We start from the raw sequence: 15800 nt of genomic DNA on the forward strand, positions 1-15800 counted from the left end.
CCACCAAAAATGTCAGTAAAAGACAGTGACAGGATGTAGGAAAGCAACAAGGAAAGTGAAATAATAATCTTGGTTTTTTAAGGATCCAGTTTACTGAAACTTCTAGTGAATAATGAAACACTATGCTGCATTAACTTTGCTTAATACTTAGCATAAAAGGAGTTCTGCCTTAATAGCTGCCAGGTGGATTTAAGAGACACATTGCTCCACCAGATATTGATCTGTAAACAAATCATTTACAGTAGAATGCACCAAAATGTGATAACACTATAATATTTCAGTCACGTATTTTTCACAGCAACTTCAAAGTTCTTTGATCAGGCAGCTGGCTTAACAAAATCATATACCAAAACCACCACTCTGTACCCACCCCACACCTTCCCTTTGAGGGACAAAATAAAAATGTGGATGGATGGAATAATTGCCTGACTTCAAAGTGCAGGTTATTAGTCTGCATTTACTGTTGTGATTGCCATGCTGTGGGCTGTTTTTTTTTTCTTCATAAATGTGAGTTGGGTGGGGGGAGAAAGTGGCACAAAATCCTACAGTAATGCCCAACACTGCCCCTCCTGACCCAGGCTTAGCAGGGAGGGGAATGTGTAGCACCTTCAATCCGATTCCAAGACGCTTTCTTGTTACTTGAAAGTCTCAAACCTTATGAAAAAAAAAACTGTTAATCGTGTTTTTGCTGTTGCTTTGAAATGTAGAAAGAAATTAAATGTTTCAGAGAAACAGAAACTACATTCCTTACTAAAAAAAGAGGAACAATTATTAACTGCTGGCTTGACTACTGTAAGATTTCATTGCAAAAACAGTGTACAGGAAATGTAAAAAAAAAAAAGAAACATTTTATTAACATGACTTTCAGACACTTTCCTGTATAAACATGCGCACACACATTCAGTGATACGTGGACACACAATGTTGGATTTCATTTCTGACATGGTTGTGTCCGGAGATGAACATTAAAGGCAATAAAGAAAAACAATCTCATGAAGCAAAAACATAAACATAAGTTTTGATTAGGATGATGTCAAATAAAACAATGAATACATAAGTGTGCACACTAATGGCGCCCACGTTTTATTATAATCCTGTCATATCTAATGCTGTCACTTTCTTTGAGTGTTTTTATCACACTGATAAAATTCTATAAAAACCATCTCTACAATTAAAAATGCCATTTATAGTTCAGAAACAAACTGAACCTGAACATGTGGTGCTTATTAGAAATTGCACATAAAATCATCCACATAGCTGCAGCAGGATTTTCATTGACCTGCCCTGTGATCCACTGTGGTCCAGCAGTGCTTGGATGTATGTCAATTTTAAAGCCCTGGAATCACCATTGTGGTAAACACATTTCTTCACTTCTACATTCAACTTGTGATGGAAAAATGTCTGCTATGTTATTTTTCATTTAGCTATGAAATTAAAGAAAATACATAGTACACAATGTCTGGGTGCTAACCACATGTAAACATTATTAAATTGCTGGAAAAGTGACTCTCTCTAGTGGCTGCAGCCTTAAACTGCAACTAAATCATCACTGTGGGGTGTTTACTGAAATTTGCTAATTCATGGTTTGAGATTTGTTTCACCATGAGGGAAACTGTGCAGATGCATGACTAAGCAGGATGCTGAGGAAGTGAAAATGTAAGAAAGAAATCTATCAAGGCGAACCATGTAAATCAAGGGTGGATTTCACTGTGAAGTGGCCAAGTCAACAACAAATCCTGCACATTGAAACAAAAGACAGACAAGGTTCTGGGGAGACACTGGCGCTCATCCAACACAGTGTTTCAACCTTTCCCCTGATTTCTCCTGAAGTGTCCTCCGTCACTTTCACACAGTGACACTCTCTGGCAGGGGAGCACGGTGAGTGTACTGCCCAGTCTGTGCAGTTGCTGTGGGAAGTTTTAGGCCTCGTCAGAAGTCACTGAGGATACTGATGTCGGCAAACTCCTTGCGGTAGCGGTGGGCACACAGTGCAAGCAGGAAGGACCACTTTAGGCTCATGAAGCTCCACACACAGGACAGGTAGAGACTCTGAGGATCAGTCAGGTCTGTGGGAGGGGCAAGGCACATTTATGCACATCTGACCAAACACACAGTAAACTGTATCACAAAATCATGTGGCCAAAATTATGTGAACCCATATGTAACTGTTAAACATCATAAACAATGTTTACATGCTACTTAAACAGCCTCCAGTCTCCTGTAATGGCTTTCCACAAGCTGTTAAGACCTGGCTCCAGAAATGTACTCCCTCTAAAGAATGTTTTACAGAGCCAGTTTAGCTTTGCTCCTGCTTACAGCAAACATGTTAAACCAAAAGCAGAAATGAGGATTAACCCTTCATCTGCCATATTAGACAGTCTTTTAATTAAAGTGAATTCAGCACCTCAGTGCAGACTCCCAGCTTTAATGTCACCTCAAATGTCAACACAAAAGTAAAGAGTGGTGTGATATCCTATCAAATGTACTATAGGGCCAATATGACCCTATTTCTAAATGACACAAGTTACTTCAGCTAACATATTATTATTCACCTGTCATTCACCAGAACATAACAAGGTGTTGACTGCTCCAGTCTGTTTCTATTTTACATCCACACGTAACATTATATAATCTTTGCATAATAACAGCATTGTGGGAATTGTAGGAAATCTCAAAGGGTGTCACAAAACTCTAGTTTTAACACTGTACTTAGTCACATGACTTATCGACCTGTATCCTTTAGTATTTTTGTTTTTGGGATTATTTGCATATTTTGCTGCAGAACAAATGTAACACTCAGTCCAGGAGACAGGAGAGTAATATCAAAGAACCTACTCTCATTGTTGCTGATGGCAACAGACAGGAATATGAGGAAGGCCATTACTGCCAGTAGAGAGAAGAACACCCCGATGAAGAAGAAGAACTTGAGCCCCTTCAGCCAGGTCCTCCAGTAGTCCTGCAGGTACATGATGTGAGTGATCAGGGTCCAAAGTGCCAGCACACCTGGGGGGGGTGAACACGCGACACAAGTAGTTTTTGCTTTCAGAAGACACATTAAAAGGTGATGGCGCTGATGGTTTACATTTTTGGAATTATTAGCTACAAACTTGTTAACCCTTTTCAACATATTAAGCAATTGTCTAATGTTATTTCAATAAACAGAAAAAAAACACAGAAACTTGAACTGTTATGTTGTGGTCGTACTGTAAGGGCGAGTTCTGAAAATTCAAAGTCCTGTATTCAAACTCCATTACATGCGCTTGAACAACGTGCCCTGAGGTCAAACAATAAGCAGATATGTAGCCTCAGTTTTCTCAGTTTTTCCAGCACCATGTCCTGAGACATCTGATATTCTGATTCCTGTTCCAACACTGCTGCTCTCCTTTTCCCCCAGACACAAAACCTATGTACCTCTGGTTTTGTTTTATGGAAGAGACTAACTCAGTTTTCACTGTGACATAACTACTGGTCATAAACACGAGTGTGCATTTTCAGTGACAGTAGAGAGCATGTTGACTCAGTGAATGTCTTTCCCCTTTATTATTATTTTTTTTTTTTTTTTTTTTACAGAAGTTGTGCTGCATTTTTTGCTTAACTCATCTTTTCATTAACCATTAATAATCCAGGGAGCATCTCAAATTGCATAAGAAGGACCTGAACTGTAGCAATGTGCCAGCAGTTTCTACTGTTCTCAGTGCGCCAGTGAAGGTTGGGTCAACATAAGCCAGAGAGCAAACACTAAATTAGACCCCTATTCGCCCCGATTTGGGAACTGATGTGTTCATCAACCAATATAACTGATTACAGTACATCCGCTGAACGGATGAGTGCAGAGGTTACAGATATGAACTGGCAAACCTCAAAACAGTGGCTCAAGGTTCAGATCCATTGATGCAATATCTAACAGACCATTGCATAACTCTGTTCAGTACACTGAACAGGATATAACATTGTCTTTCCTACCATCACAAATCTGTATCCAGTGTTATGTGTAAATCCATTTTACACACTTAGACACTTGTGGCACACTACAATATGATCCACATTAGAGTGAAGCATTGCCTTGTGTTTTGTGTGTTTATTTGTCTTCTGGTAGTTTCTATTCATTTAAGTACAATATAAAAACCAACTTGCAGAGAAGTAACCAATAGCTGCATTGAACAATGAGAAATGGAACACACACAGATAAATGGTGTCCATTATTATTAAGTATTGGTGATTTATATAAGGCATAAAGGAGGTAAATAACTGACGGTCTTTTATACCATGTTAGAACATTTTATAACTAAGGAAATTATGTTAATATTTCTGCACCTCATGTTTTTTCTTAGTTATGTAACATTTATGTTTCTATACTGAGACATTTTCTGCATTAAAGGAACCTGGTACACATGTGCTGCTGAAACATGTCAGTGAAGAATGAAATCTAATTATAATTATTATCATTTTTAGACAAAATACAGTGTCATGACTGGATAACACTGTTAACCAGCTGACATTACTGCCTGTGAGAACTGTGATCTCTGTGGCTCATTTTGCAATCAGCGGGTTTAGTAACTAGGGCACGTTCAGCCTGAGCAGGGTTTCCTTCAGACTGACGTCTAAAAGTCCGCACATGACACGACACCTGTGCTTTACTTTAACATATAATGTAGGACAGATAGAGTAGGTGACAGACTGGCTGTGTTTACCTGACAGTCCCCCCATGGCTCCGGTCCACGGCTGAGTGAACACGATGTTCCACACCAGGAAAGCAGAAAAACCCATGAGCACACCAACCGAGGCATAGCCGATACTCACGTGTGTTTTATTTACGGCCATTATCACAAACACAAGCGGCGTCGCCTCAGCAGAGACTCGGCTTATTGTGTGTGTGAGAGAGTATGTGTGTGTGTGTGTGTGTGTGTGAGAGAGAGAGAGAGAGAGAGAGTATGTGTGAGTGTGAGAGAGAGAGAGAGCAGCGAGATGATAATTTCAAAACTGTATCCGGTCAATCTGCAGACCTGGCCAGGCCTGAGAGGACGAAATGTGACTTCATGTGTGTGGATCCTGCTGACTAATGTTATCACACACACACACGGTAAAGTGCTAAACATGACAAACGGGAACCGCTGTTTTTTTTTCTGCTCAGCTGCAATGAAAAAAAAAACACACACACTGTGTCAGCTGATATTAACAAAAAGAGTCCTGCCGCTGTTTCACAGTGACCACAGCGGCCCCTACAGGACGAGAGGAAATAACACAGCCGCTACCTGCCCATGAACATGGTGCCTTATGGACTGTGGCTTTACCTCCATTAACACTTTCCAAAACAACCAGTGCTGCCCTTCTTTACTTCTGACCTTCATAAAACCAAATGGGCGCCGGGCATGGAAATATTTCATCCTAACAACAACTATAAATATGCAGGTACTGCATCTATAAAAATGATTGTCTAGACCATGTCTAAACCACAGCTGGAGTTTGAGGCTCCAAACAGAAATAATGCTTCAGATTTAGGAAACAAACTCCTGAATTGTTTGATTGATTGGAAATTGATTAATTCAACACTACACTTTTTAAGTAGTCAATCATTTATTCATAAACAAGTATTCCCTTGGTCCAAATTTTCTGGTTTACTTGCATGACACTGAAAATAAATGTTTTCAAAATTTTTATTAATTGAATAATCAAGAAGATGAAGAGTAAACTATTTAAAAAATAATCTTTAAAGTAGATATAGCCCAGAAACAGGGCAGCTTTGACTGTCAGAACAATGAAAGAGTACATAAACCAAAACAAAACTTCATTTGACTTAATAATGCCAGTGAAACTTTCACAGTAAGAAAACATCAAATATCCTTCTGGTTTGAAATCAATGAAAACAAAATCAAGCACCTGAGCTGAACAACATGTAGTGTATGACCACGGTGGGACGATGACACACTCACGGAGAGACTTCAGTTTTGAACAGATGTGGGAGGTAGTGACGGAAAAAGAAATCATGCAAGTTCTTTTCCATGACTTTAATTAAGGTTGTGTCTCTGTAGACACGCTGAACCAGAAGGTCTTCTTTGGAGAACACAAATAGATCACACCATGACGTGCCTGTCACCATCATCTGTCCTTGGATGTGCCAATACAACGAGTGGCCCGTCTTCAATTGCAAAACTCCATCCCGGCAGGTCAGGAATGTACACTGGATTAAGCTTGAAAACCCAATGCATTTGACATGAACTAGCCCGAAACGATGTTTCTCGTTAGGGTCGTACACCAACCCATCAGGCACCGCCCCCAACCATGGAGCGTTAGGGTGGATAACCAAACCACAGGGGTACCAGTTGACACACAAATTCTGACAGTACTCGCGAAGTGCTTCAGTTTTCATTTCCTCCTCTATCTGTGTATTCTTGCACCTGGTGCTTCCCTTCTGTATTTTGGATATCAGATGGTCCACATTGCTCTGTTCTGGTTTAAGCTTGCAGATCTCCTTGAAACGGCCAGTCAAGCGCAGTCTCTGAAGCTCCTGTACAGTCTTCTTGCATGCACGTGTGGAGTGCTCCAGACTGTGTGATTCCTCCCAGGTGATCTGCATAACATTCACATGTTCCTGCTCGCTGGCACTCAGGGTAGAAAGAGGCGGCATTGGCTCCAGTCTGTTATAAGTCATGGGAAGCAGCGGTTGAGGGGGAGCATCATCATAGGTCTTGTAATCCTTGCTTGATGGCACAGGGCACTGGTAGGACAGAGGGCAACCTTTAGGGACTTTGCCAAAAGCACAGTCCACCAATTCCAGATCAGCTGTAAGGCCCATTTTGGTTATCAGTGGCTTATTGTCATCAGGAACATCCTTGTAGGCTTCTGTGATTCTTGCCAAGAAGGACTGGCTGTCAGGGATTACAGCCATGAATGGCTTGCAGGGCATCATCCTAGAGGACACAGATAAATGTTGGTGGCTATGTGAGCAAATGGGCAGCAGTGTCAAAAGACTGTCGAGTCAGTTACACTATTCTTACCTTGGTAATTCTAGCATGGTTTTCTGCAGGGGATGATCTGATGTCTGATATTTTGTAGCAACCAAGAAAAACCAAGAAAAGGAAAAATTCATTATTTTATGCATCAACTACTAAGACTAAAACCAGACCGGCAATGTAAACAAAACATTAAATGTCACTCCTTAAGGGCTTCAAAGTACTAACCATTGGTAAGACAATCTGTTTTCCTACTATTTTATATTTACTACTGCATCATTTACACTTTTAAGTAGGGTTAGGGTTAGCCTGTCCCAGTCCGATTTATTAATCAAATGCTTCAGATTTATGAGTTCAAAGGGATTTTCTCACCTCTGTCTGTGTACTAGTACTGTGCATATGAGGTTCCCAACTTTTAGTTGTGCTTTCTTCACTCCTGGATAGAGTCAAACTATCTGTGACCAACCTTGAGTCCAAGAAACTGTCTTCACATTCATCATTTGTTTCCTCAGTTGACAGAGTAGATGAATTGTCAGAGTCGTACTCCACGACACGAATGTGGTTACCAATGGAGGCTCTGTTTATTTCTCTTTCTTCTAGGTCATCTTTCACACAATCTGGGGTAATCATGTTGTCAGTTCCCCCCAGCCCAGGTTTTTGCTCAGAATTCCAACTTATGTCACATTCAATTTGTTCTTCTTTAGGTTTTTTTGCCAGCGGTTCTGATATTTCCTGTTTCACCACAGCGTTCAGCTCAGGGGGCTGCTCCCTGACAACAGTGGTTGCTCCAGTGTACTGATCAACATCTAGCAAAGGGAAATAAACTGCATTAATTGCTAAATAGACATTTCTTGCTCGACTTTGAGTATAAAAGGCCTACATATGGATGGGACAGATTGAGAACGTTTTGCTAATCTCAGACCAACTAATTTACTACTAATAGGACAAAAAAGTCCTAACAGAACAAATTAAGTTATTATTCATACAACACATTCAGACCACACACTTTCCTCTTTGGTAATTTAATTTTATATGAAAAACAAAAAGGTATTGTTTTTTACCAGCCTACACTCAATACCCCAACAATGGCAATGTTAAAGCATATTTTTTTAAACTGATTTAAAATGAACTCTCTCAATATTTAGACATTTTTCACAATGCTGGTGGTTTCAAACCTTCTGCATTTCACAAGGTTTGAGCACACCTAAATGCATATGCCCACAATGTGGAGTGCCACAGCCAAAGGTCTAAATCGTTTTGCAAATGAAAGATTTAAGTCCTTTAATTTTAAATACATTTGCATAACATTTCTAGATATGTTTTTAGTTTCTGATTATGGTTCACATTTAAATATACTATAGGAGCCTAAATACTTTTTAAGTTGAATGTGACTTTTTAGGTTTTTAGGTTAAATGGTAATTTATGCTTAATTTGATAAATATTACAGATTAAAATGTTGGGTTTATGTTTGCAAGAGAGGGAAGGGGCTACCTGTGGAGTCAGGCTGGGTTGAAGTGGAGCCACAGTCTTTTGACCTTTCTCCTTTGTTCTTCTTATATTAGGTGACTGTTCTGGTATTTTGTTTTTTTTTTTGTTTGTCTATTAAGTAAACAGTTTAAGTGATTTGAGCGGATCCTGTGGAGATTTTTTGTTTGGTGTCACCGACTAGATTATTACAAAGAGGGACAATAAGAGCGTCAAGCTGAAGTTCCATTAATCAGGAAACTATATATACTACACAATAAAGTGCACAAAATGAGATTGGTATATTATACTAAGCTGCTGTGTATTACCTTATTATTGATGCATTAACATGTATTAATATTTTGATGGAAGACTGGTAGAAGGAAGGTAATTTTAACTACTTTATTCACTTGTGTAATTATAAATATCTCAACTTTAAACTGAAATGCTGTATGCAGACCTTTTATTACACCCAATACTCTCTAGATGCTTTACGTGTTGCATTGATGTTTTGTGTTTATATTCTATGATGCTGAATATGCTTCACTTATTGAATTATTTTACAGTTTGGCAAAGGGTGGGTAGGCGCACTCAGTAGGTGCAGCCCAGAAAATGGATCATCACATCAGGTCTGTGTTTAGTTACATTCACTGCTAGGGTTTGGTAAGGTGTTGCGTTCCAGATCACAGTACACAGCCAGTACAATAACACGATTAAATGCAACGTTCAATTACAAACCGAAAAAAATACATAAAATGTTACACTTGGCTTCCAATGGGACACCGATAGATTCGTGAGGATGTTTACACAGGGCATAGTAGTTAACGAATAGTCATTAAAGGCGTTAGATGGCTACAAATATACCAGCTTCACGTCACAGCCCACTTTAAACCATTAGTGTTACATTGCCTAAGATTAATCATATAACCTAGCTCGTTTACGTGTCAATAACTGAATAATTCAAGTGAAGTTGTAGCGTCTGGAGTTAGTTTGTAAGTATAACTTAGACAAACCTATCCTTGATAATTTTATCTCGGGGTTGACGACCATGTGCAGTATGTTCCGCAGTCGTTTGTTTTCCTCGGAGTACGCCTCTACAATCGTTTGTACTTCTCCAAATATCTCAACAGCCACAGTAGTAAAGCGCTCTGTTAAAAAACTACGAAAACTCTGAAGCCTAGTGTTGGACATTTTGAAATTTAGATTAAAATACTTCAAGTCCGACTTCTCAAACCGCTGCAAAACACGTGCCTAACCGAAAAAAGGAAAACAACGAAAACTTAAAACGGACTTCCGGTCATCTTCTTCTTCTTCTTCTGTTTCATCACTAACAACAATGGTGCACTACCGCCACTGACCGGTGGGGAGCGGAGCTGATACTAGTACTACTACTACTACTACTACTACTACTACTACTACTACTACTACTACTCCCCCTCCTCCTCCTACCACTACTACTCCTACCAAAAATTCACAAAACTAACAGATGTTGGAATTTTTCTTATTGATACCTCGCTTGGATATTTGACATTTACTGTGCAAACATTTGACTCAACAATTAGCACTTTTCATATTCGTCTAGGATTGTAGAAGGGGTTTACTAAGATGGTCCACAGCATATTCACTGGGTGTTCGGTGTAAATCATAATACTCGTGTCGCTGTTATGTCTTTAAACATGTCACAGGGGGTTGTTTAATATTAAATTTCGACACACGCCACACACCGAAAGAGGGCGCCATTGCACCATTCCGTTCACTAGCTGCCACGGACACGAAGAAGAAGAGGGGCAGGTAGCTCGGTGACAGCCGAAGTGAAGCGCTTCACCAGCAACTACAGTGGACCGGACCAAACGGATACTTTACCAGACGGTTCGATGGAAAGACAGTAGAAACGTTTCTTAACGTTCGTGTTCACGGGGGGAACGTTTTCCAACTTTGAAGCGACTGTTTCCTCGGTTGTTGTCGGAGCGAATCGGAGAGATGTTACGTTGATGCAAACTGAGCGAACACTGTTGCTCCGACTTTAGCCCAGTTAGCTACAGCGTTAGGGCTGAGGCTGGGCAACCTCCAGTCGCTTTAGCCTGTCACATTATCGACAAAACGCCAGGTGGCTGGGTGCTGAGTAAAGATGGGTGACATTAACCCATCCACATCCCACGCATTTCAGTCGGAGGTGAGTGTTTCACCACAGAGTAGTTTGCAATTAGGGCTAACAAACGTCAACTTGTTAGCACACGGTAGTTAGCGTTAGCTCACCGTGCTAATGTTGACATAATGTAAGCGACCTGTGCGGGAATTTGTCACACACGCTGTAGGTAAAGATCAGCTCAGATCCAGCTGTCAACTTTCACTGCCAAATCCCAGCGTTGTATGCGGGAACGAGTCTTTGACGTAACTTCAGACGGCACTTTGTGAGGTTGGTGTCTTGGAGCTAGCGTTAGCTTAACGTTTCATCGCAGCACTACATTCCATCATCGTCGCGCAGCATGCTAACATCAACGCGGGCTCAAAAAGCATCTTTTTCACGACATCTGCTGTTTGCCATCTTACAGCTGGCTGGCACCCACGCTTATATGACGTCCAGTGACTCTTTGAAAGACTTTTAAAACGGAGTCATGTATAGCTTCACAGTTTTTGGCTATCTAAAGTCCCTGCAGTTAGCCCCATAGCATTATTGATAGCTGAGCGAGCTAACAGCAGCAAGCTGTCGATGTTAGTTGGGTTAGTCGTGGGGGTTGGTAGAAAGGGTCAGGCGAATCCACAGAGAAATTTCTCCATGCACATAACTAATAAAACTGACACGTGTGGCTGTCAACATGCTGCTGTTTTAGTTTTGTTCAATCAGACCGAGCCCACCCTGAGTGGCGGGTGGCAGTGCGGTTGTTTGGCGATCATCTGTCGTTGTGTCAACGCCATGTCGGGATGTGTAGAGCTGATGGTTAACCTTTGAATGGCTTCACTGTGTTTCAGGGCTTCAGCCCGCCGAACAGGAGGAGGAGGACAGTAGAGGATTTTAACAAGTTTTGCACTTTTGTCCTGGCCTATGCTGGTTATATACCATACCCCCAAGAGGTGAGTTAACCCTTGGTGATCAGTCCAGTACACATCTTGTATGCTCAGCTAAACTGTCGCATTTTTAATGTTATTGTTTTAATTGGCTGCATCCTTACCTGAGGGCTGTTTCTCAGAGTAGCACCTTGTTTATATGTAAACAGACAAATTCACTGTTCTCGCCCCTGAGGAATGATAGATTTAAAAGAAGGTCCTGTTTAAAGCCTGAAGCAGTATTTATTGAGAAGATATAATGTATGGAAAATTAGTTAAGTCACAGACAAAGTATGAGGCAATATTATCTTTGCTAACTAATTTGCATCTTCTGTTTGTGGACAGGGTGGTAGATATGCACACAATGGGATTATCTTCAGGTTCCATTGTATTTGTAGTTTTTCTAGTGTAAAGTGTTTAAAGTAGTCTTAGTATGCCCCTAACCTTAGCTTTTCTTTCACACAGCAGAGTTGAACTCACATGACAGGAATGTTAGCAGTGTCTAATTTGCTTAGTTGCATCTATACTGTGATTTTTACTCAACTCAGCCTTTTTTGTTGATGCCTTTAACAAATTTCTAGACATTTAATTATTGTTGGATAAACATGTTTTATTAAAATCTGTGTCCACTGCTCAAAACAGTTCTGATCATATTATCAAGGGAGGCTGCTTTTACAGCAATGGAGCCACTGTCTGTTGCTGCATATGCTTTTTTTTTTTTTTTCTCCACCAAACACCACCAGATAAGACACTCCAGGTGGGAGGGATGTTCCAGGGAAGTTGTTACACCCTTGATAGTTACACCATGTTGCTCATCTGTTTCTTTCTACCACGTGGGAGATTTGTTTTCATTTAGGCCCCTTATTCCTGCTCACATTTCATAATGTGATATAAGATTGTCTTGTCATTTCTGGTGCCTTTTAAAGCTCCCCGATGACACAGTAGTACTTATTCAAGTGAAATGTATCAAATAGAATTATAGCCAAAGACTGCCAAATCTTCATAGTCTGAAGCAACAGACCTCTAGTACTGGGTACTATGGAAATGTAATTGAAGATTTTATCATCTTATTGTCAAGTTGATGAATGTCATAATCAACAGACAAATGTCAATATGTTAAATTAATCACCTGATTAATTTAATTAATTAATTACCTGAAAAATCACAATTTTTTCACTAAGTGACCCATAATTCTATATTTTATATTACAGGACTCTCCACTGCGCAGTAGTTCCAGCCCTCCTAACAGTACAGGCAGTACAGCTGACAGTGATGCCTGGACCCCACGACCCCCAACCTCCTGCACCCAGCGCCCTCCCAAAGTCCCCCAAGATAGGAACAGGAAACGTCCACAGCCAGGAGCCACACTCTCAAGTCTCACAAAGAAAGATGTGAGTTTAATTGATATCATATCATTATTTGTGTATGTTCACCTTTTACCAGTTTGACAACCCGCACATGCACATTTGTTTTCTTTTTTCCTCTCCTACAGCACACAATCAGCACCATGCACCCAGATGACCGCAGGAAAGCTGACAAGCTGAAGAAGAAGAAGAGGAGAAAGGAGAGGGAGGCTGGTGAGGAAAGTGAGGTTCAGCAGGCCCACTCAGCAGTCCAAGAGCTACAGTGCCCCATCTCCTTCACTGACCGAATGATGAAAGAAGAGCCTGAAGATGATCTCAGCATTCCCCTCCACCCCCAGCGTCTGCCTAGCCCACACCCTTGCAAGGAGGAGCACAAGGAGGAGCGTAGATACTGGGATGGTCGAGACCTAGAAGAAGGGGTAGTAAAGGTACAGAAGGTGGAGGGCTTTTCAGGAAACAGAACAGTGTTCCGCCAGGGGAAACAGGTGGTATTTAGAGATGAAGATGGGTCAGGAGAGGATGAGGACATAATGGTAGACTCAGGTGAGGTCTGGCATTGTTGAAAATAGTGCAGTATTTCAAATTTAACAATGTGCCCAAACTTAACTTGATGTATTTTCTCTCTCGCCTTCTCAGATGATGACTCGTGGGACCTGGTGACATGTTTCTGCATGAAACCTTTTGCGGGCAGGGCCATGATCGAGTGTAACAAGTGCCACACCTGGATCCACCTGTCATGCGCAAAGATCCGCAAAAGCCATGTGCCAGAGACATATGTATGCCAGAGCTGCCGAGATACACATGGACCGCCAGATACCCGCCGTTCCCACCGCTCGCGTGTAGGCCCACGTAAACATCTGCTAGACTGACCCCAGGCCAAAACCTGAACTTTTGATTATTCCTCTCCTGGTTCCTCCCAACCTACTGAACTGACCCATCCTCAAATTCAGGGCTTGTACCCTTCAGTCTCTGTCCTTGGTCGCTTATGAGGTCGCATTTTTGAAAAGACTTTGGTGGACCTACCCAAAGCCCATGTCCTATTTGAAAACAGTCTGAGACCGATTTTAGATTTACTAAGGTTTGTTTCTGCTTCCCTACAGAATCTGTGCGTAAGGCAATCACTGAATGGATGTTTGTCTGTAGTTGAAAATAGCATAGCAGCAAACCGCTACTGTTGGGACTTGGTGTCTTGTGAACACTGGAAACATTTGAACTGCCATATAGAGAGAATACCTGCACAACTGCCACCCACTATGGTGCATGCTGGGATTTGTGAGAAACCAACTTTTTCTCACTTTTTTTTATTTCAAAATACATCAGACCATTCTGTCATAAGGAGCTTTGTCTTTCTGATTAAAGTGGTTTCGATTTCTCTGAGGTCTCTATTGATGTTACATAATTAACCGTTTAAAAAGAGAAAACAATTTAAGCCTTGTGTTAATTGCTTCAGATGGTGCTATAGTATTAAGCTGAGGTATAATCCAATAGAACAAAGATGTAGGATAAGATACTAGATCTGCATCTGCTTCATCTGTTTGTTGTTCTGTTTTGTTATTTAAGACTTTTTGAAAGAATATCAGTGAGGCTTTAAGCCCATACCACTGAACCAAGCGCTTGCTCCTCTCCCTTCTACTTCACAAGCTGTCTTCCAGCCTTGGCTACTCCTCTGAATGACGATGTTACTTGGCCACACATGGAGCTTTCACACACTATGTTCCTCAAAAATGTTTTAACAGTTAAGCCTGTTAAAACTTACTTCACCAGAGTTTCTCTCACAATACAAAAAGTTTTTTTTGTTTGTCTTGGTTTAAAAAGAGCCAGATAATTGATGAGATTCAGATAAAAGCTCTGTAGAAGTATTTTCTGTTCCTGTGTTTGATTTTGCTGTATTTCATGGCAGGGTTAGACAGATGCATTTTAAATGTTATTTCAATTTTCCATTTGTTTGCAACTGTTTCATGCTTAAAACAAAGATTTCAAAGTCAAATATATTTATAGAAGGGAACTCCTATGGCCTTCCTGTTGAAGTATCAACAGAAAAAAGCAATCTTAACTGGAGTAGTGTTGTTGAAGAGACTATCTCAAGAATCCATTTGAAATTATGCATGTGAGTGTATATTTGAATGGTTAACATTGTGTGAGGGTGTTGGCAATGCATGTGCTGCTATGAGTTGTCTCAACTAAGTTCCATGGTTTTTGGTCTTTTGTAGATGAAGACATGGATTCTCTGCAAGGTAGCGTGGGCTGGGTCGGTTTATTTCTGAAGGGTCAAAACAGAAGAACAGATCTTAAGTCTCATCACTTCTTGCTAACACTTTCACAGCAGTATTCAGTCCTACATGCAGTGGGGTTAATGGACAAAATGTGTTTTAGGGCACATTTTTTTCTCAAAGCTGCAGTTTGGATAAGATATTAAGCTTTGTTATTCATGTGCCATCTGCTGTTGAGCCTGACTGTATGCTACATGTTTCTGATTATATAAAAGCCATACTGTAGAGTGACAGGTATCCAGAACCTCGGGTATTAGTCCAGCATGGGGTTTTACAATGCAGAATCAAGGACTTGACCAGAGGAAAACTAACACACGCAGTTCAGTTTGTGAAGAAGAAAGCTTTCTATGAGTATAAAGTGGTTAAGCTCATTTCTACACTCTTATGTTGCAGTATTTGCAGATGTTGGTTAATTGGTTCGTACCCAGTGGTCACCAAGGTCATGATCTTTTGAAGATGTTTAAAGACCTTGTTTCTCAGGACGTTCATGTCTTGAAGAGAACCTGAAGACACCTTCAGACACAAATTCCCAACTTTAGTCTGTGTTATAACAGCATCAGTGTAATTAATGTTAACAATACTTATTGTGATACAGCTCATTTATTCTGATCCTGGGTTGTCCTATCCCCTTACTGAGAAAGCGTTGTCTGTACTGTGGCGCAAACTGTTTCTGTGAAACTATTGTAAATAAAGAATTACCATTTTAA

The 15800-nt window shown here is 40.6% G+C and overlaps 3 protein-coding genes across 5 annotated transcripts; 1 reads left to right on the forward strand and 2 right to left on the reverse strand.

Annotated features, from left to right (window-relative positions):
* Positions 1-826: 826 nt before the first annotated feature.
* On the reverse strand, positions 827-5076 carry LOC113131060 (heme transporter hrg1-A-like). 2 transcript variants are annotated; one of them, XM_026308113.2, is made up of 3 exons: positions 4692-5076; positions 2836-3003; positions 827-2066 (listed from the first exon to the last, which is right to left on the reverse strand). In XM_026308113.2, exons 1-3 carry the CDS (start codon positions 4819-4821, stop codon positions 1930-1932), a joined length of 435 nt encoding a protein of 144 aa, XP_026163898.1. In that variant the 5' UTR covers positions 4822-5076; the 3' UTR covers positions 827-1929. The 2 variants fall into 2 exon arrangements, with proteins under 2 accessions (XP_026163898.1, XP_026163899.1); XM_026308114.2 differs by having other exon boundaries at positions 4679-4809.
* A 503-nt stretch (positions 5077-5579) lies between these two features.
* LOC113131059 (uncharacterized) lies at positions 5580-9705 on the reverse strand. Of its 2 annotated transcripts, none has more exons than XM_026308111.1 (4): positions 9428-9705; positions 7323-7756; positions 6996-7039; positions 5580-6908 (listed from the first exon to the last, which is right to left on the reverse strand). In XM_026308111.1, the coding sequence occupies exons 1-4, from the start codon at positions 9603-9605 to the stop codon at positions 5927-5929; spliced, it is 1638 nt and encodes a 545-aa protein (XP_026163896.1). In that variant the 5' UTR covers positions 9606-9705; the 3' UTR covers positions 5580-5926. The 2 variants fall into 2 exon arrangements, with proteins under 2 accessions (XP_026163896.1, XP_026163897.1); XM_026308112.1 differs by having other exon boundaries at positions 8442-9705.
* Positions 9706-10193: 488 nt separating this feature from the next.
* phf13 (PHD finger protein 13) lies at positions 10194-15800 on the forward strand. Its single transcript, XM_026307653.1, has 5 exons — positions 10194-10587; positions 11385-11486; positions 12671-12850; positions 12952-13366; positions 13460-15800. The coding sequence occupies exons 1-5, from the start codon at positions 10543-10545 to the stop codon at positions 13690-13692; spliced, it is 975 nt and encodes a 324-aa protein (XP_026163438.1). The 5' UTR covers positions 10194-10542; the 3' UTR covers positions 13693-15800.

Source organism: Mastacembelus armatus, chromosome 5, assembly GCF_900324485.2.
Source record: "Mastacembelus armatus chromosome 5, fMasArm1.2, whole genome shotgun sequence".
In the NCBI taxonomy this organism is placed as follows: domain Eukaryota; kingdom Metazoa; phylum Chordata; class Actinopteri; order Synbranchiformes; family Mastacembelidae; genus Mastacembelus; species Mastacembelus armatus.